The sequence below is a fragment of the Pyrenophora tritici-repentis genome, chromosome 1 (genome assembly GCF_003171515.1).
Source record: "Pyrenophora tritici-repentis strain M4 chromosome 1, whole genome shotgun sequence".
Lineage (NCBI taxonomy): Eukaryota > Fungi > Ascomycota > Dothideomycetes > Pleosporales > Pleosporaceae > Pyrenophora > Pyrenophora tritici-repentis.
The window spans coordinates 2,531,894-2,550,913 of record NC_089390.1 but is presented as its reverse complement, the minus strand read 5'-3'; the positions used below and the strand labels follow the sequence as shown (position 1 = coordinate 2,550,913).

The 19,020-nt window shown below is 50.9% G+C and overlaps 8 protein-coding genes across 8 annotated transcripts; 3 read left to right on the top strand and 5 right to left on the bottom strand.

The window, feature by feature from the left end:
- Positions 1 to 1,296: 1,296 nt before the first annotated feature.
- On the bottom strand, positions 1,297 to 1,807 carry PtrM4_010280 (uncharacterized protein; the record flags this gene model as incomplete). Its single annotated transcript, XM_066102969.1, has 4 exons — positions 1,297 to 1,377; positions 1,474 to 1,515; positions 1,564 to 1,586; positions 1,699 to 1,807. The coding sequence occupies 4 exons, from the start codon at positions 1,805 to 1,807 to the stop codon at positions 1,297 to 1,299; spliced, it is 255 nt and encodes an 84-aa protein (XP_065965171.1).
- A 1,279-nt stretch (positions 1,808 to 3,086) lies between these two features.
- Positions 3,087 to 3,345, bottom strand: PtrM4_010270 (uncharacterized protein; the record flags this gene model as incomplete). Its single annotated transcript, XM_001930984.2, has 2 exons — positions 3,087 to 3,254; positions 3,310 to 3,345. The coding sequence occupies 2 exons, from the start codon at positions 3,343 to 3,345 to the stop codon at positions 3,087 to 3,089; spliced, it is 204 nt and encodes a 67-aa protein (XP_001931019.2).
- Positions 3,346 to 5,628: 2,283 nt separating this feature from the next.
- On the bottom strand, positions 5,629 to 6,599 carry PtrM4_010260 (CCL1, Cdk activating kinase (CAK)-RNA polymerase II; the record flags this gene model as incomplete). The annotated part of the gene is made up of 3 exons (XM_001930983.2): positions 5,629 to 6,137; positions 6,186 to 6,392; positions 6,440 to 6,599. The coding sequence occupies 3 exons, from the start codon at positions 6,597 to 6,599 to the stop codon at positions 5,629 to 5,631; spliced, it is 876 nt and encodes a 291-aa protein (XP_001931018.1).
- Positions 6,600 to 7,119: 520 nt separating this feature from the next.
- PtrM4_010250 (calcium dependent mitochondrial carrier protein) lies at positions 7,120 to 9,273 on the top strand (the record flags this gene model as incomplete). The annotated part of the gene is made up of 8 exons (XM_066102968.1): positions 7,120 to 7,246; positions 7,298 to 7,378; positions 7,443 to 7,650; positions 7,755 to 8,359; positions 8,413 to 8,478; positions 8,548 to 8,610; positions 8,660 to 8,705; positions 8,754 to 9,273. 8 exons carry the CDS (start codon positions 7,120 to 7,122, stop codon positions 9,271 to 9,273), a joined length of 1,716 nt encoding a protein of 571 aa, XP_065965170.1.
- A 535-nt stretch (positions 9,274 to 9,808) lies between these two features.
- Positions 9,809 to 10,649, bottom strand: PtrM4_010240 (SNARE complex subunit (Syn8); the record flags this gene model as incomplete). Its single annotated transcript, XM_001930981.2, has 2 exons — positions 9,809 to 10,403; positions 10,462 to 10,649. 2 exons carry the CDS (start codon positions 10,647 to 10,649, stop codon positions 9,809 to 9,811), a joined length of 783 nt encoding a protein of 260 aa, XP_001931016.2.
- Positions 10,650 to 10,756: 107 nt separating this feature from the next.
- PtrM4_010230 (RAD18, RING-finger-containing E3 ubiquitin ligase) lies at positions 10,757 to 12,898 on the top strand (the record flags this gene model as incomplete). Its single annotated transcript, XM_066102967.1, has 5 exons — positions 10,757 to 10,778; positions 11,106 to 11,244; positions 11,374 to 11,986; positions 12,038 to 12,712; positions 12,893 to 12,898. The coding sequence occupies 5 exons, from the start codon at positions 10,757 to 10,759 to the stop codon at positions 12,896 to 12,898; spliced, it is 1,455 nt and encodes a 484-aa protein (XP_065965169.1).
- Positions 12,899 to 13,613: 715 nt separating this feature from the next.
- On the top strand, positions 13,614 to 14,881 carry PtrM4_010220 (uncharacterized protein; the record flags this gene model as incomplete). The annotated part of the gene is made up of 3 exons (XM_001930979.1): positions 13,614 to 13,646; positions 13,776 to 13,962; positions 14,052 to 14,881. The coding sequence occupies 3 exons, from the start codon at positions 13,614 to 13,616 to the stop codon at positions 14,879 to 14,881; spliced, it is 1,050 nt and encodes a 349-aa protein (XP_001931014.1).
- Positions 14,882 to 17,364: 2,483 nt separating this feature from the next.
- PtrM4_010210 (uncharacterized protein) lies at positions 17,365 to 18,387 on the bottom strand (the record flags this gene model as incomplete). The annotated part of the gene is made up of 1 exon (XM_066102966.1): positions 17,365 to 18,387. One exon carries the CDS (start codon positions 18,385 to 18,387, stop codon positions 17,365 to 17,367), a length of 1,023 nt encoding a protein of 340 aa, XP_065965168.1.
- Positions 18,388 to 19,020: the final 633 nt, after the last annotated feature.

The following is a 19,020-nucleotide window of genomic DNA, read 5'->3' as shown; positions in this document are numbered from 1 at the left end:
GCCTTGACATACTCACATATATGGACTTATCCTACAGACTAGGATAAGCGTAGTCTTGTAATGTGCATATCGTGACTATGCGATTCTAAATTGCGATACCAAGTATAATGGGCAAGATCAGCAGCATCACATGTGCTAGACTCTGAATGAACATACTAACATTCATTTGTAGTGTCAGACTTGGCCTTGAAAGACATCTCCCACATCTCGACAACAGAAAAGATACAATTACCAAGCACATCTAGTCTAGGAAGTCGGAGCAGTCTCTTGAAGCCGCAATAGTGTTCCCATCTCTTCCATTCTTCCACCTCTCCCATCCATCATCACTCAAGAAAACATGATATGTGTCCATCGAATGTAAAAAGCCTTCTTACACCTCAGACCTAGCAAACCCCACGCACTACATATGTACCACAGCGCCCACCTCCTTATACTCCCAAGCCGCCAAACACCCAGACATATTTAGTGTTTCTCTCACTAACTACCGGGTCGGCAAAACCGAGGCTTGTATTTCCATTGTTTTTCTGTTCCTCGGCTTGGGCGACAAGAATATCGCTGGGACCCTTGATGGTCGGCAAAACCGAGAACGAGCAAACTAGCGACGGAGGAACAGGCGAAAAAGCATTGTTGGAACTGGGATGGAAATAGACAGACGGATGGGGACGAGAAGTGTGGAAAGGAGAGGAGACATGGAGCGTGTGAGTAGCCACTAATGCAGAAGGCGAACCATGGACGATACACCATCACCATTCAAGAGTACATCCAAGATCACATCTACCATGAATACATTAAACTTTCTACATACTATAATGCCCTAGTCCCTATACCCCGTTCCCCATCGCAGATCATGGGTTGCCATGTCTGCTTTTGCTTTTTGTATTTCGAAACAAAGCTTAGACGACATTGTTGTGGCGGCTTAAGTTCGCGAAGAACTCCGGTAGTTCCCCCTAGTCCGTTGTGAGACTTGATGGGTACCGGCTTAAACCTTCTTTGCCTCCTCCTGTAGCTTCTTGATTTGCTCCTTGATGTCCTTTCCTGTCTCGGATCGAACGATACACCATCACCATTCAAGAGTACATCCAAGATCACATCTACCATGAATACATTAAACTTTCTACATACTATAATGCCCTAGTCCCTATACCCCGTTCCCCATCGCAGATCATGGGTTGCCATGTCTGCTTTTGCTTTTTGTATTTCGAAACAAAGCTTAGACGACATTGTTGTGGCGGCTTAAGTTCGCGAAGAACTCCGGTAGTTCCCCCTAGTCCGTTGTGAGACTTGATGGGTACCGGCTTAAACCTTCTTTGCCTCCTCCTGTAGCTTCTTGATTTGCTCCTTGATGTCCTTTCCTGTCTCGGATCGATCCGCTTTGACCTGTGATATTGCTCATTAGCCAACTGTCCCTCTGTCGCGCGTATCGTATCATGTCATGCCCCGATAGAGCAAGCAGATATGTGCAGGTAAACGTACAGCGCTCTCGCTATCACTGGCGAGTTGCTCCTCCCATTCTCCCTTTCCCTCCTTCTGCTTCCTCAGGTGCTCCTGCTTCTTCTTCTCGACCTCCTCAGCGCGACCCTCGTGATCTATCAAACATATGTTAGCGTGTGTTTCTTTACTCAATAGAGGCATTGTAAGCGTGGCTAGCGAGCTAGCTTCGTGAGGCTTGTGTCATGGGGGTGTCGAGGAGAAACGTACGGAGAGCAGATTCCTTGCCAACAGGGCGAGCTATTGACTGGGAGAAAGCTGCACGCTGGACAAAGACAAAGGGAGCGCGACGGGTCGCAAATGCACGGATGGGGGACATGATGGTGGTAGTTTGGGAGGGTTATGTGGAGCTACGTTTGGTGGTGGTGGTTGTTTTGCGGGGGTTCGTCGGTGGATGCAGACGCAGGCTCGCGCGGGCATGGCTTCTCTCGCACGCTCGCAAGAGGCGAGTGAACCGTAGTCAATCAAGACCGCCGTCTGGTACCTGAATGCGTTTGCCTCTGTGTGTTCCTGCATGAAACTCCACGGGGAGGCCGCGTGGGGAGACATGGCCTAGCCGGAGAGTAGGCGGAGTAGGCGCCTGAAAGCGGGCGGGCTGCAATGCAGCCTGTCGTGCCACATTCTATAGACGGTCACTCGTTTCCAAGACTCCAAGCATCACAATTGCATATGGGGCAAATCAGATAACAAGTTAAGAGTCCATTTCTAGGATTCACTGCCCTCGTTAAGAGGCGTGTAATGCGTGAGTAGAATAAAGCTCCCGAAAGAGAGAGATAACACGGTAACATCCAAGAAGAAATGGCAGACACCCGCTCCTCGGGCATCAATAAATCCTCATACGATGAAAAATAGAAAAGACGAACGAAAACGAACCTGCGCCAATGACTGCGTAGAATCATCCCAGCGTCGTACAATGCTCCAAAGAATCAGACCCACAACACGCTTGACACCGCCGCTTCGCAAGATGGCGCCCAACAATGGTATATACCGACCGCTTGAAACCCAGAGACCAACCGCACATAGGAAATCTACCCTTTGTAATGGCGCCATGAACCAGGCAACCGGGCGACAAGTAATGTATGACAGCAACGCTACAGGACACACTGCCTGTAACCAAGATTTTTACTTGTCTTGTAAAAGAATAAGAATAGCCAGAAATGCGACCCAGAACACCTATATGTGCAACCCGCCGTGAATGCGTAAGCGCTTGAAAGCAAGAGACTAATGCGCTCTATTCGGAAAAGATGTTTTGTGCTACAAGAGCAACGCCGTGGCCAGTTTAGTGGTATACCCAACATGTCGAAGAAGATATCGTAGATTTATACAGGGGAGTCGAATGGAGGTAGGATGCTCCGGTGGATATCGAGAAGAAGAACAGATCTAGGTAGCCACTAGCCTAGCAAGCGGGGCGCCGCGCTACTAACCGAACAGGACACATAGCCTCGTGCCTGCAAGGCTCTACCAGCGTCGCGACATGAACTGTTGCTGCATCTGTCGGTTGGGAGAGATGGACCTCGGTGGGCTAGCAACAGCTCGTGTGGACGGGTCAACAATCGGGATAGCATTGCGGGTGCGCTGGGGCTAGTGGCTGGTGCAGCTTAGTCTGCGAGTTGTTTGGCTGGAAGTTGACTGGTGTGTATGGGTTCGGGGCGGTGGAGAGCACGAAAGAGGGAGTTGGCTGCAGCTGGTGCTGGAGCGGCGACTGTTCGGGGCGAGCCGCTGGAGAGCGACGAACGGTCCGAGCCAGACGAGTGGATTGACTGCAACTGTGCATCGAGTGTCAGCGCCTGTTCAGGCGGGAGTCGACGACAAGCAACTTACATCATCCTCGGTGAGAAGGTGGAAGGGGCAGAACATTTCGTCGTCCTCAATGTCAAAGGACCGGGCCGCCTCGAAGTCGCGCTTGTACGCGATGAGGGTGGGGGGCTCGACGTTGAACTCCTTGGGGGTGCGCACTTGGCGGAACTGCTTGTGGTTCTGCTGGGCGGAGATCCGGGGAGCCCTCCGCGATCGGCCGCCGTGATGGTTGTTGTTGTGCGTGTGGGCGTTAAGGTGCTGGGGGTGGTGCTGCTGGGCAGCGTAGTTGAAGAACTGCGACATGGTGGTTGAGTCGTGTTATGCAGACGGCGGTTCAGACAGTGGTTGGGTGAGGGGTTGTGTGCGGGATCCGGGGAGCTCGACCACAACAAAGGCGATTGAAAGGGGGATAGCTCGGGATTGGGCAGCGGTAGGCGGGAGAGGCAGAGAAAAGGTAGTCGGTAGAGTCGGTAGAGGTGCGCGTGGAAGAGTTATTAACTATTGGTGTTGCGATGTGAGGCTGAGAAGATGTGTGTGTGTGTGGGAGAGCGCGGGTGCAGGAGTGCAAAGAGCAGGAAGAGCGAAAGGGCTGGAGAAGAACAGGCTGGGGTCAGACGAGATGGGTGGTGGCCCGGGCGCACGAGTTAAGTGGAGAAGACGAGTGTGATTCGCTGCATGGATTGCCACCACGCGCCCCCTGTCCTCGATGCGCTCTAGCCTGGCACTGCAGCGTGCGCTAGCCACCTTGGACGCACCCATGGCCAGCGCTGCGAATGTGAAGCGCCGCTGTGTGAGTTATTACGGATCGGGCTGAGCATCGAGCCCCCATCGAGGCTCCCAGCTCCCTCGAGAGCTTCAAGAGCTTCAGGAGCCGCCAGCAGCGCTCAACGGGTGGGATAGGCGCGCAATGGCGGGCCACACAGCACAGATGCAACGAGGGCGGCGCATTATCAAACAAGACTTATGCGACGCACGACGCTAACTCTTTGCCAACCCAGCGAGGCTGTGAGCTGGCGGGCAAGTGACCATGCACTGGCAGCCACGGCAGCGCCTGCGCCCTGACCGCTTCTTCCGCAGCGTTGCCGTCGCCAGGGGAATGCATACCTCGCGCAGCTAGCAACTAGCAGTCCTAGGGATCCCGACGATGCTGTGTCGGCAAGGGCGGTCCCAAGTAGACTGGACGTCCCGACGCTCTCTTGCAGCAGTCCGAGGGCTGGCCGTGCCTGTCGACAGCTTGACATGGTGCGTGAGGGGCTCCCAGCATCTGCTCGTGGCGACCGAGTCCCTGCCGACGACGTCTGCAAATCGCTGCCTTGTTGAGTCGCGAGACATGTTCTGGAATGTCCGCGCCGTCCGGACGCCTGCCCATGGGAAGCGGTTGGGTGCTAGACGGCCTGGCTGCGACGAGATCAACAACAAACACACGAGCGACACCTCGTGAGCAACACACGACCGTCTTGCTACCACTTCTAGACGCTCAGCGCCCCCATGCGATACACGTCTTGAACCCGCCAGGTTTCCGACCAGGTCCGGCCCCCGTCCTGGGTGGTGCTGTGTGACGTCCCGACTGCTGGGGTTGACACCAACAGCCAATGGGCGTCGGCGAACTAGTTGACCAAAATAGCGCCTACTGCTCCTTCTGCGACCGATTATCTATCCCGCCCGCGCCCTCGACCGATCGACACCGCAAGGCAGCGAAAGGCTGGCACTGGCGTTCGCGCATCCCGTCACCCCATCTTTGTATCATGTAGCGTCGCGGTCCTGCTGGTCGACATCAACATGGTGAACCGCCCGAGCCACTGTTCTTCGGCATCTTCCTCACCATAAATTGCCGTGGCGAACAGTTTTGACAAAACGTGTCTGCGACAGCGCCAAGGCTGACTGCATGAAAAACCACTTCCAAGCTCCAAACACGCTCAATTGATCGACTGTCTGCCGCGCGGGATGCATCTAATGCTTGCAAGTCGACGCCGATGTAATCTGGATGATGACCTGCGGTACGGCGGACGAAATCGCCTACTGTAGGCCTGCTTACTGCTACAAGTGCTGACTACCATGCAAATCATCAAAACGCATCTTGCTGCCAGCCCGCCGTAGCCGTTGCTGCGAAACCCTCCGACTACGACTCCAATTTGCATCGAGCTTGCGCGTATGCGTCTCACCCAGTGAGGCTGTTTCGCCCAAACACCGCCAATACAAACCTACTGGAAACAGGAAATGAACTGAACGTTTGGTGTTCCGTCAAAGGTCTGGTCGACATATACCTCTTTCCACGTTTCGCTAGCCCGCATCGTACCGGCCTTTCCATGATCGAGCACCATCTGAACAAAACTCAATGTATGCTTACTTGTCCAGTCCTCTAGCTTTGACAAACTTGGCAATCTGGTCTTTACACGTCTTATCCGTGTATGACTCCCAAACCTCGTATAGTGATATGAGCTCCTGCGTGCATTCAACAACAGCTTCAATGTCCACATTGCTCTCAGCAAGCCAATCCACCAGCTTCTGTATCCTTGCTTGCATCCCTTGTCCACCACGCGCGTTACCCAATGTTTGGAGTGCGCTGTTCATCCCAGCTGCGTTGACCTGCGAGCCTATCGGTTTCAAGACAACGGCCAGGAACATGGCAGTAATGGCCATCACATGTGGAGCATGTAAAAGCGGGAGATCTGTGAGATAGTGGTCATTGATGATGGACCACGCTAATGCGTTTTCTTCCTGTGTCAGTTGGAACTGCGTCTGTAGCTCTGCAAGGCTACGATAGGGGTGGTGAAGTATTAATTGCGAGTTCATCTCAGAGATGAGGGTAAACTCGCACTCGCCAATCTTGGAGATGTCGTTGAAAGACGTGTCTGGTAGACTTGTCAGACAAGTAAAATAATGTGTTTATCATGACCTACCCCAGCAGTGGCGCGCCTCTGCCAGCACCATTCGAATGTGCTGTGGGCATTCCTCCATCTTGCAAGCCAAATACAGCGCCGTAGCTAGTACAAGTGCCGGGTTCGTTCGTCGAATTTCAACCTTTGCATAGAAACGCCGCACGTAGACCTGGGCCGTCGCCAGAGCTTGCTGACGGATGCCCAGAGGTCTTGCCATTTTGGAGAGTTCTGCAGTCCGTCAGCCGGAAGTTGAAACGTTGTGCCGTATCACTCACGGTGAGAAAAGTATATGCTGAGATGTCTTCGGTCCGGCAGGGGATACAGATTGACCAGGTTTCGTTCAGAGTCTTCTATCCTTTTCCGCTCGAGTGCGAGTTCCTGCTTTGTAAAAGTCCAGAACTTGCGCTGCGTCGATTCCCAGTAGCTGCAAGACATGTTGGATGGCTGATATGTGTTTCAAAGCGATGGTAACTTTGTTGCCTTCACCGTATATTCCTTGCTCTTTCCATGGGTTGGTATTCGTGTAATACTTTAGTATGGCTGGCTTCTGTCACACAGAAAGACGGTAATTAGAAAGGGGCCAGATGCGCAGCGAGAGAGTCAATACATGTTCAATGTGTGTCATGTCATGTAGTAAGATGCTTTTGACAACAAACGTACGAGACAGCAGATGGACTAGGCCGTGTCCAATCATGTGCGGGCGAATGCTGACCTAGCCGACTGTCGACTGTCGTGGTTACCCTCGGTGTTGCGGCACGTCAAGCTAGCCCCTTACAGAAGGCCTCACCAAGCTTTGAGGGACTGACCTCATACCCCACGTACCACGTAGGAATCCTATGAGCCAGCATCCAAAACCGCCGGCCATTCTATCCGCAACTCACCTCGCTCGTGCCGCCAACCGCCCTGACCCGTGTGTCGCGACCCCCAGCCATGATAGACCGAAGATAGCAGGACAATGGACACATCAAGACCAAGCGTTGCTGACGCCAGGGTGGATGAATTATGGGCGACTCTCGACACGCGCAAACAAGGCCACCTTGACCTTGCAGGCCTGAAGAAGGGTTTGCGCAAGCTGGATCATCGTAAGGACCGGCAATTCGCGCATACGTTACGTCGCTAAGACCATACTGTAGCCTTGAAAAATGCCGACCAGCTTCTGGACGAGGTGATGCAGGCTGTGGATATCGATGGAAATGGAAGAATCACATATAATGGTCGGTTGCTCTCCCACACGAACTGGCGCAGCGTCTGAGTGGTACTAACACTGCGCTCTACCAGAATTTCGTACCTTTGTGCACGAGACAGAAAAAGAGCTCCTCCAATTATTTCGCTCCATCGATTACAATCGCGACGGAAAGATATCCCGAGACGAGCTGCGCTCCGCCTTGAGGTCCGCTGGGCTCACAGTACCCAACACCAATCTTGACAAATTCTTCTCTGAAGTCGACACCAACAACGATGGGGTTATTAGCTTCGAAGAATGGCGGTACGTACCTGAACAAGCCTGCGGCAGTACATGGAATTGTGAATAGAAGCTTGACCGAAGCTGTGCTGTGAACCTCTGTATGCGACTATACTGACTGTTGAAAGGGACTTTCTTCTATTCATTCCGGCCAATGCGCCCTCTCTTCACGCCGTCATGTCGTACTTCTCTGCCACCATGAAAATGAACCAAGAAGGAGATGTTGCCATAAGCGACGATGTAATCCAAGGCCTAGGTACTGCACAGCGTTTTCTTCGTTTTTTCTTCGGTTCCCTTTTTCTTGTAGCGCGTACACCGCCCTACAGTCCCCTCCCACAAGATACCGTCCCACTCGAATTGGCGTCACCTTCCACTTCGACGCTTGCCACTCAAGTTACCCTCCCGCCACGATCTGAGGACGAGGAGAGTACCTCTCCTCTACAAGAGATACGGGCAGGACTTATAGAGAGCTTAGGAACCATGCTGATTGCTTGTGTTCCCAATCCAGGCTACTTCGTGGCGGGAGGCGTTGCAGGCATTGTTTCTCGCACCTCTACTGCACCCCTCGATCGTTTGAAAGTCTACCTCATAGCTCAGACCAGCGTGGCCGAAGAAGCTGTCATTGCTGCCAAGCACGGCCAAATCGTCAAAGCTGCTCTGAACGCTTGGAGACCACTTGCAACCGCCACCAAAGAGCTATGGCAGGCAGGCGGTATGCGTAGTTTATATGCTGGTAAGCTTGGAAATGTGTTAATTCTGCTCGCTGAAACTTACCGGATGTATTAGGCAACGGCTTGAACGTCGTCAAGGTCATGCCTGAATCAGCCATCAAATTTGGCTCTTATGAGGCAAGTATGTTCAGATAAACACGACACATTCCCTAACTCGTCTAGGCTGCAAAACGTGTCTTCGCTAAGATAGAAGGACACAATGACCCAGCAATCATACATTCGTGGTCCAAGTTTGTCTCTGGAGGCCTTGCCGGTACGTTGCTTGAGATTATACTGTTGATGAATGCACTAACGAGACCTAGGCATGGTGTCACAATTTGCCGTCTACCCCATCGACACTCTGAAATTGTAGGTGATTTTGAGGACCGGTCTTCTAGCATGAACTGACAGTCTAAGCCGCATGCAATGCGAGACAGTCTCTGGCGGCTTACGTGGTAATCGCTTGATCTGGGCCACAGCAAAGAAAATGTGGCAAAGTGGTGGAGTTGTGGCGTACTATCGAGGTCTGCCGATGGGTATCGTTGGCATCTTCCCATATGCAGCCCTTGACCTGGGTACATTTGAGTACCTCAAACGTTACGTCGCTCGCCGCAACGCGAAGCGACTTGGCTGCCACGAATCAGATGCCGAACCAGGTGGTTTTATGACGGCAGCCATTGGTGGATTCTCTGGCGCTTTCGGCGCAAGTGCCGTCTACCCGCTGAATCTTTTGCGAACTCGACTACAAAGCCAGGGTACCGTCTTACATCCAAGGACGTACACTGGTATCATGGATGTCACTCGTCAGACTATAGCCGGAGAAGGTGTAAGGGGACTTTTCAAAGGCCTTACACCGAACCTACTCAAGGTTGTTCCTGCCGTCTCGATAACATATGTCGTGTACGACAAGTCCAAAAAGGCAATCGGTTTACCATGAGGTGGTATACCACGCACATCAGTATGTCGGTTACGATGCCGAGGATGATGGATCGTCACTCGTTTGATTCATCCAGAAAGTCGAATCGTAAACCTACAGACCCGGACGGACGCCATGCTCTGTCGATTCGAGTCAAGACTAAGATCAAGAGCGGTTTTATTTGCATCAAAAACAGTGATACCCTTGCAGACCTAAACTATCAGCATCACTAGCGGTCTGGTTAGAACATATGCCTTTATATATTTGTCATTCTTGCATTCATGCGCGGCGTTCCGGGCGTTGACAAAAGAGTGAATGTGTTGAATTCAGTCGAGAGGGAGGCGGACTGTATGTAGGTGGCTCGTATATCATAGCAGCAATCAAGAGATTCAGACTATTCCACAATGATCAGGATGGAATATGTGACTTAATTTAGATGATGATCGCTATGCCCCCAGAACGCCGTGCATGCCATGGTATTACCCTGGTCTTCGATATTATGTATATCCATATATCTTGCTCTCCCATCTTCCAAAGTTGCACAAGGCTCAACGACTCACTTTGTAATAATAATCAACAGCACCAAAATGATGATAAGTACCACTATCACAGTCAAACTCCAATTCTCCTTCGCCTTTCTCGAAAAGCGATCGAGCCGGCCTCTGGCCCGCACAAACTGTGCCTGGTGCCTATCCACACCCTCCTCCACATCGTCCAGCAACAGGACCTGTCCGTCCAGCTCATCACCTATTTGCATGCTAAGCTCGCGCTGACGCCCGATGCTCTCGCCCAGCCGGTCAAGCTGGTCATCCTGATCGCGGATCACCTGGCTGTGGTATTGGTGAATCTGCTCGTTATCGAGATGAGATTGATCGGGCGCCTCGCTATCAGCAGGGTCGTCGCGATAAGGGAAGAGAGCGGCGCGATTGGGGTCTTCGGCCGCAGATGTGGAGTCGGGGTTATCGCTGAAGCGGACGGATTTTGAAAGGGCGGCTTTCTTCTTCTGTTGGGCGGCAGCAAAGTCGGGGATTAGTGAGGGGTCGTTTGGGTTGGTGAGGGTTGGTGATGTAGCGGCGTTGGAGGAGGCGCGGAATTGCGATGTTAGATCATTGAGTTGAGTGCGGAGGCGGGGGAGTTGCGATGTAATTGATCTGGGGGTTTGTTGGTTACAAACATGTCGTTGTACAAGGGCTAAGTGGCTTGACCTACTCGTCTGATGTATCCAAGACTTGCGATTCCAGCGACTCGATACCGGAGCGCAATTGCTCCAAGGACCGCGAGATCTGTCCGTCTTGGCTGTTGGAGGGCAGATTCAGGGAGAGGGCTCTTTGGCGCTCGAGCAGAGAGAGCTTGATGTGATCGGCGAGCAAGAACAGCTGCGGCGGATTGGTCGCCATGGTGGATGGTTGTGCCGAGGTGGTGGTCGAGTGCTGTGTTTACGGGATGGATGGGCTGTGGAAGGCGCAACGGGGAGACGGAGAAACGGGAAGGAGCACGCGATATAATGGGAAGGCGCCGACGAGGTGGTAAGCCAGGGAAGGCACGGCCAATATACAACTATAGGAAGGATGAGTGAATTATAGACTGCGGACGCATTCAAGGTCGCAGTTACAAGCGGTAGTGGAGACTGAGACGGCAAGGCTGCAGCAGCTGCACTCCAGGAGCGGACCGCTGACGACAGGTCGACGGGCGGAGGCAGCGGGCCATTCACCATTGGCGGGGCGCACCAGGACAGGCCTGCGGGCAGCTGCACGGCGCATGTCTCGCTCTTGCGCAACCTCCAAGAATACACCAAAGGCCCGCATGCTCCCTTCTCGTTTGGGACCATGTGCATTCCTGACCGGCCTATATAGTGTTTGCTTCTGGCGCTCTGCATGACCGCCAGGGCGACCATTCTCGACTCATCTGCCCACCCGCCGCTACCTTTGTCACTGCATCACCGGGGCCAGCGCATCTTACCGCCGACGACCTGGGAGACTGGTCAGAGGGAATGTAAGCCCTCTGTTTTATAAGACAAGGCCACACAGTACTCGCTCTAATCCCCTTCCTTCTCTCCATCACCATGTCGTCTCCCAGCCCCATCCCACCCCCAAATGATCGGCGCTCGTCGCGCTCGTCCAGCAATGCCAACTGGGCCGGCTGGGCGGATGAGTACGATGGCAGAATTACGGTCGGTGGCCCTCCCAGCAGCCCTTCACCTTTGGCTCTTCGAGTGTCAAACTCACCCTCATCGAAGCGTCGACACAGCCGAATCGTCAAGATACCCCCCGAACTCCAGAACCTCGACTATGTCGCTGAACCGGACAACAACCTCGTCTGCCTGATCTGCCATGCGCCCTTTGATAAGCCCGTCCAACTATCGTGTGAGCACTACTTTTGCCGCGAATGTCTCGACCATGCCTGGCGTCCACAGCCAAATGGCAGGAGGACATGCCCTACATGCCGGCATGCGGTCGAGACGGACAAGGACATTCGCCCCGTGCCTAAGATCATCGAGAATATGCTGAACGAGCTGGTAGTCAAGTGCCCGAATACCAAGGCTGGCTGCAACTGGGTTGATCAGCGCGTCAATGTGCACGATCACGTTATGCTGTACTGCGAGTACACGCCCGTCGAGTGCTCCGCGACCGACTGCCGCCTGCAGACAACACAAAAGGACTTCCATCTGGGCTGCTTGCACTATACTGTAAGCTGCGAGGACTGTCACACATCTATTGTGAAGAGGGATCTCGAGGTTTGTTGGCCTTCCAGCTTCATAGAGCATGCGCTAAACACTATAACACAGGAGCATCAGCGAAGCCTCTGCGAGAATCGCATGACGTCCTGCACGCTATGTTCGACCCAAGTACTCCGGCTAGACCTTAAACCCCACATCAACAACGATTGTCCCAAGCACATCATATCATGCCAGGGTTTCATCGTAGGATGCAAGTTCCACGCTGAGCGTGCCCAAGTCATGCTCCACGAACCGGCTTGTGCAATGGCAACGATGGCGCCTCACTTCCGCGAACAGCAAGCTCGGATCGAGAGGAACGAAGCGCGAATGGAACCGCTTACTAGGAAGGTTGGCATACTCGAAGACGGGCTCACAAACATCACCAACTACCTGTATCCATCGAATGGAAACGACACCTCCTTCCCCGTCACCGACCCTTTGGACGCCAATGACACCGATCCCCAAGCACCAACACCCGATTTTCGTTTGCCACCAGCTTCATTTCCACCCGTCGCACCGGGAAATGACAGCAACCCCGCCCAGCCACCTTTTGACTCACAGGTCCACCACCTCCTTACGCTACACGACTCCCTTCGCGAAGAAGTGTCTCGCATCGCCAACGCCCTTACCGACCTCGATGGCCGCACCAACATGATGATTATCAACGAGAGCCAGCGATCAAAGGATGAGATGCTACACGTCAATGCCGCCATTAGCAGCATGCGCATGCACCTGCAGTGGGTGGTGAGTGCGACTCTCCAGCAGCGCTCCAATGCCGCCGGCACTTCGAGAACTCCAGGTAACACAACCGCAAGTGCGAGCGGCAGCAACGCTACACGGACCACTAGTGCTCGACCCGGACCCAGTGCAACCATGCAAGGACCCTTCCGGCGTCTGAGCGACTCTAACAGGCAGGACACCAAGTTGTAGTCGCGTCCCTCATTTTCCTTACGTTTTTCTTTGTTCCAATCGCAGGCTCGATGCATACAACATATATTTATGACGAAAAAAAGTGATATTTTGCGGCGTTGTTAAAGGGGAAATGATATGGCCTGAAAGGGTATGGATTGAGATGACATTTGTTTGATCATGGGGACATGGTAAAGGCTGCCACATTCGGTGCCTCTTGATACCATTTTCCCTCTCAGGTAAAGTTTTTCCCACGGTATAGGGCTTATGGAAATGTGTGGAATGTCGATATACCCCCTTCTCCGCTTCTTCTCATCTTTCCGTCTGGCGTCGTAAGAAATAGGACACGAGCTGTTTTTCTGCGACAGGGATGGATGGATATTATGAAAAGTATCGAATGAATTGAATGATATGATTATATGATTTTGATTCGTTGTCATACATGGTACTTTGCATTTATAAATGAAAAGGTACCTTGAGAAGTCTTGGGTCCCTTGTAGTTTTGGCGATGACATGCAAAGCCCATGTAAACGTGCGGCTGAGATGGGTATTTTTCAGCACGTGAAAACGTGTTATCGTGTATCGTGTCGTGCGGGAACAGCATCGGTGACGTAGTGCATCCCGTTGACGATCGGCAAAATAATCCTTGCCTCGAAAACACTACATGCTCAATTCCTACCAAAGCACAAAGTTTTACAAGTATTGAGACAAAAGAATAACCCTATCGCACGGGACAATGGCTGGAAACACGAGTTCAGACATTTTGATTGTATGTACATCATCCCTCACGTTCAATCTCCAACATGCGTGCGAGGTCCACGTGAAGGTCACCCCAAGACCTACAGAAAAGGAAAGAATAATAGCCCTACATACAGATAATCTGACACGAGATGACTAGGCAGGCGCAATTGCAGCCTTCACAGTCGACCTACTCGTCTACCCACTCGACACGATAAAAACACGAATCCAATCCCCAAACTATGCACGCGTATACACGAATACGCGTACGGGGAAAGTAGACCCAAAACTATTCCGTGGCGTGTATCAGGGGATTGGAAGTGTGATCGTTGCTACACTACCATCTTGTACGTAAATCCTCCCGCCCAACCCCCACGAAACTTTCTACTCAAGAAGATCAATGCCGCATGAGATGTTTCCTAACAACCCGAAACAGCAGGAGCATTCTTCACAACCTACGAACACACAAAATCCCTCTTCACCCACTGGAACACCACCGCCACATCCCCAAACGGCATCCTTCCTATAGCCTTCGTCCATGCCTCGGCTTCCTCCCTCGCAGAACTAGTTTCTTGCGCCATCCTCACCCCCGCAGAAGTAATTAAACAAAACGCTCAAATGCTTCCCTCTCCATCGCCCTCCAGCTCCTCATCCTCATCCCAGCCTTCCCCCACAAACGCCACACTATCCACTCTCTCGAAATTTCGAGCAAACCCCCTCGCACTATGGCGCGGTTACGCGGCGCTTGCAGGCCGTAATCTGCCGTTTACAGCAATGCAGTTTCCGCTATTCGAACGGCTGAAACAGGGGATTAAGGATTATAGAGACGATAGAGGGTTGACGAGGGGCACGATCGTGGAAAGTGGGTGCATTACGGCGGTTAGTGCGGGTGCGGCAGGTACTGTTGCGGCGGTGATTACGACGCCAGTGGATGTTGTTAAGACGAGGATTATGTTGAGTGCTGGTGACGAGAGTCCCTCTTCCAGCAAAGAAAACAAGAAATCCAAATCAAACGGTCTGGTCGATGCAGTAGGGAAATCCAAATCCTCTTCTTCTGCTTCTTCTAACACACCGAGGAGAAGTAGTTGGCAGGTTGGACAAGAGATTGTGGCGGAAAAAGGATTCAAAGGGCTGTGGAGGGGAGGCGCGCTGAGAGGTGTTTGGACGTTTATTGGGGCTGGCTTGTATCTTGGGGCGTATGAGAGTGGGAGGGTGTGGCTGGCGGGGAGGAGGGGGGAGAGTGTTGATGAGGAGGATTTGATGTGAGTGGTCAGAGCGTGTGGGTGGCGTAGGGGGTAAGTGTTATTCGGGAAAATTGGAGTTGGTGGTTCGAGTAGAGTTCTTTAGAAGAATGAGATAGGGAGTATGATGCGGATGGTACTATGGTGGAATTAGCACTGATGCTGTTGCAAAAGCCCCATCACGTGCGATCTTGGAGATTTAAGGTTTTATCTCATTTTTTATCACAATTTTTGTAACCCATGGAATAGCATCTGATTGACGTGTAAGCTGATTGTTTTCATATTCTACTCACGGTGTTACTTTTAGTGAAAATGGCCCGATTTTGCAGGAAATAAGCTATGTGTTGGAAGGCCTTGTACGATCGTACGGTGAATAACAGTAGCTAAGGTAATCTTGTGTATTGGTATTCTGGTGTATGATGATTCTACGAATGTGGGGGCTACGAAGGTATACATAGCGTTGGGTCCGAGTTGGGCCGAAGTAGGATCGAGGCGGTACATTGGGCCTTATTAGGCGACACACCGTGTGTATGCCGACACTATGCTAGAGCGTAATGTTACTATAACTGTCAAGTATGAAAGGCCCGAGGACAGTGGGAGGGCCAGAGGCCGATACAGGCTAAATGGGAAGTGTGATGGCAACCATTATTAGATCTCAGTAATGTTTGATTGTGGTTCCATGATTTTTATAGATTTTGCTCATATCTGACCATCTGACACAATGCATTAAGTCCATTCATCCCGTCTGAATGTCGTGGATAAAGTAGCGGCAACTGCCCTTAGTCGAAGATATACTCTTCGATGACTCCTCATTTAGTCTTATTGTGCCTTCGAGTACTATAGTACTCTCCTACAGGCGACCTAAAACTTCCGCTCTTAAACGAAAAAAATACAAACGATTACAGCTACAACTCGACCCGGATCCGAGATTGAACGCCTCAACCAACCATTCATCCCGTCATACAATAGCCATTGAGTCTTTTAGAAATGGATGTATTATTATAGAGCAAATGGCCTTTGCTCAAAGAAAAGAATAAATTAGAGTACAATATACAGCCCATCATCTTCGCTGGGCACAGGCGTACAACCCGTGCAAGAGTCTCTCTCGCAACAAAAATTCAAAGTCAACCCACCGTCGACGTTCCGGTTTGATTTTGTGATTTTCCTGTCTTTTTTGGCGGTCAACTCTGCCCATAGATGCTTCTCTGCCTCTATAGGTAAGTCCTCGCTTGCTGGTAGCAGAGGGAGTAGGAGAATTTGAAGAATAACATAGTTTCTATGTTTCACAGCCGTTGTAATCGCCCAATCAAATCCTTCTCCCCTCACCGCTATAATAATTCTATTATTCTAGCTTTACCAAAAAACATCGAACGGCTCCTTTCGAAACCTGGAAAGTTTTTCACCAATACCCCGCACGCTTAACGCTAGCCGCCGCCGTACAACCGAGCCACAAAGTACCGCCGAGACGAAAATATGCCGCAACTGCCGCTATATACAACAAACGTTCAAGGTCCCATGACTTTTTCCCCTACGAGGTTTTTTTCAGTCTTAGGAGCACGGGGTTATTATAGCAAAGGGATTGGTCACAAAGGTGGAGATAAACGGGTGTCTATTACAAGGTCTCTCTCTCTTTCCTGTATAGAAGCAAAAAACCCAAACCCCCATAGTCAAACTCGACCAAAGAAACGAAATCCTACGGGTATAGAGGGAAAAAACTAGTCAAACGGCCCTAGGCCACCGTCCTACATAGTCTCTGACTGAAAAAGGACGTTAATGGATACTACTACTACTACTACTACTACTAATCGCCCAATCAGAAAACTTTCCTGGTATAACATGACCCCGAAGCTGAATCAACTCTCTTGAGATGGTATTATAGTGTTGAATGATACAGTAGCAGATTGTTTTGAGATCAATTAGCGTGGCACAGAAATATCTTCTGTCTTTGTCGTCCATAACTTCGGGTTCCGGCACAAAATATTTTCTGATTAAATCCACTAGACAAACAGTACGATTATGCTTCATCGCTAGATCGAACAATTGGCACCACTCCAGAACCTTCATGTTTGAAAGAGTATCATATGGTTTATTAGTGAGAAAGAGACCATGTTCATCTCCTGAAATGTTAAGCAACTCAAGTCGCAAGAACGGAAAAGGATCCAGAACTCCTTCGACAGTATCGGTCCGCAAAAGGAGGCGTGATAATGATGTAAAGATTTTTCGTGGTATTTGTGGAGCCAACGGTATGTGCTGTAGAGCAAATGCATTTGCGTATTTGTAGAAATGTAACTCTTTCTGGACCAGCATTGCCTGGAATCGTGAGAAATCCTCAATCGTTCTTGAAGCGTCAAATTTGGCTTTCTTCTTCGTATCAATCCACATCCATGTCATGTCCTCAGTCCATCCAGCTAGTTTGGGTATTGATTTGATGACCATAGAAGGCGCAGTACTGATATCAAGCACTGGACGACGAGTAGAAAGCTCATTTCTGAATATTCCGTAGCTGAGTTAAGTAATGAAGATGGAAAGCATCAATGTATGGGCATCGTTCATGCTAATGGCGAGGTATCTGGAAGGATTGTGTGCCTCGAACTCTCCGGTAAGTATAAACATATCCACACTAGGATGCACTGTCTGTATGGTAAGCTCTTCCTCGTCCACAACAATCAGACATCCACAGGCTTTCAGCGGTTGGTATACATCGTTGAGTAGTTTTGAAGGATTCCAATCCGTATCACCTGGAGTCACACTAAGAGCCTCCCGCATCTCATGAATCGTGGTTGGCCGCTTTGCAACTAAGACAAATTTGAATATGTTGGCTCGATAAGCTTGTCCTGGCAGGAGTGTCCGCTCCAGTATTTGGTTGTAGATCTGCGTGAGATCTTGAGGAAGGTTTTCAAGTGCCTCTCTGACTTCCTCGTCAGTCATCGTAGAACACACTGAATAAATTTGCAGAGTGACCCAGAGAAACTTCCCATGAGATCCCTTGATCAGAGCATCTTGAATCTCGTGTTTCAGCCCTGGGTTGCCTAGTACCAGGACACCACTGTTTATATATCGGTCCAGTTCAGCCTCGATGAACGCCTCAATATCGGGCTTGTTGTCGGGTTGCGGAACATTAATCGTGTTCAACAACTGAGGTATATCGGTAGTGACATCAGGTTCTGATCTGTAAGATATGCATATAGATGCTTTCCACACTTGTTGGAAGGTATTGAGTGCGGTTGATATCTGATCCCTATCTGGGCGTGCGCAAAGGTCCAGCCCGTCGAGGACGATGTAGATTCTGGAACTCGATGGGGCTGCTTGCTTGAGTAGCGGTATTACATCGTCGGAGCTCAGATGTGTCTTGTCCGCAACAGTGAGGCCGGAAAGATCAGGTATGGTTCTCAGAATCTGCCGTCCTAATGCGCCGATAACAGTCCGCTCCTCAAAACTTCGAGATATGTCGTACCTACAGAAGAAATAGACAACTATCGCATTCGTATCTTCAACATGAATGGTGAGATTATCGACCATATTCGCAAGCATGACTGATTTTCCAGAACCAAGCTTGCCTGTGTAAACCAGCGTAGATGATACTGAGCCGTCTTTCCAGTCCCGGTAATCTTATGTTTGTGTGAAGGTTTGCGTATTTCCCTTCTTCCGAGTCTGTTTCCAAGCAATCTCACCGTCATAACCAGACACCAGATCGAGAATTCATATTCTTTCAGCTAGATTCTGATGACGTTCGTTGGCTCTTGAGAGCCGGGCAGATAGTGCTCTGAATCTTGTGCTTTCTTGGACCTCTTTTTCGATACCTTTGGCCATCAGCAAGTCCAACTCATCTCTGATTGATCTCGCCCAATGATTCAGCTCTGAATGAATTGCGTTCATTCTCCGTCGTTGAGTGTAGCAGCCATCTTGGAGAATGTGGGCTATTGAGAGAACGCCATTATGCGGTGACAAAGACGAACCACTACAATGAAATATTCGCTGATGTGGGACTGTAGAAATCTAGATCGAGGATATAGGAGTGCCAGCGTTTGATATCACAGAACCGAACGGCCGACATCCATGATGACCAGCGAGAGGCTTTCGAGATATGATGATGATGCGACCAACGCCTGTAAAGGTCAGCAAAGCTGCATTCCTGCTATTTTAGTATCCAGTTGTCGTCTTTGT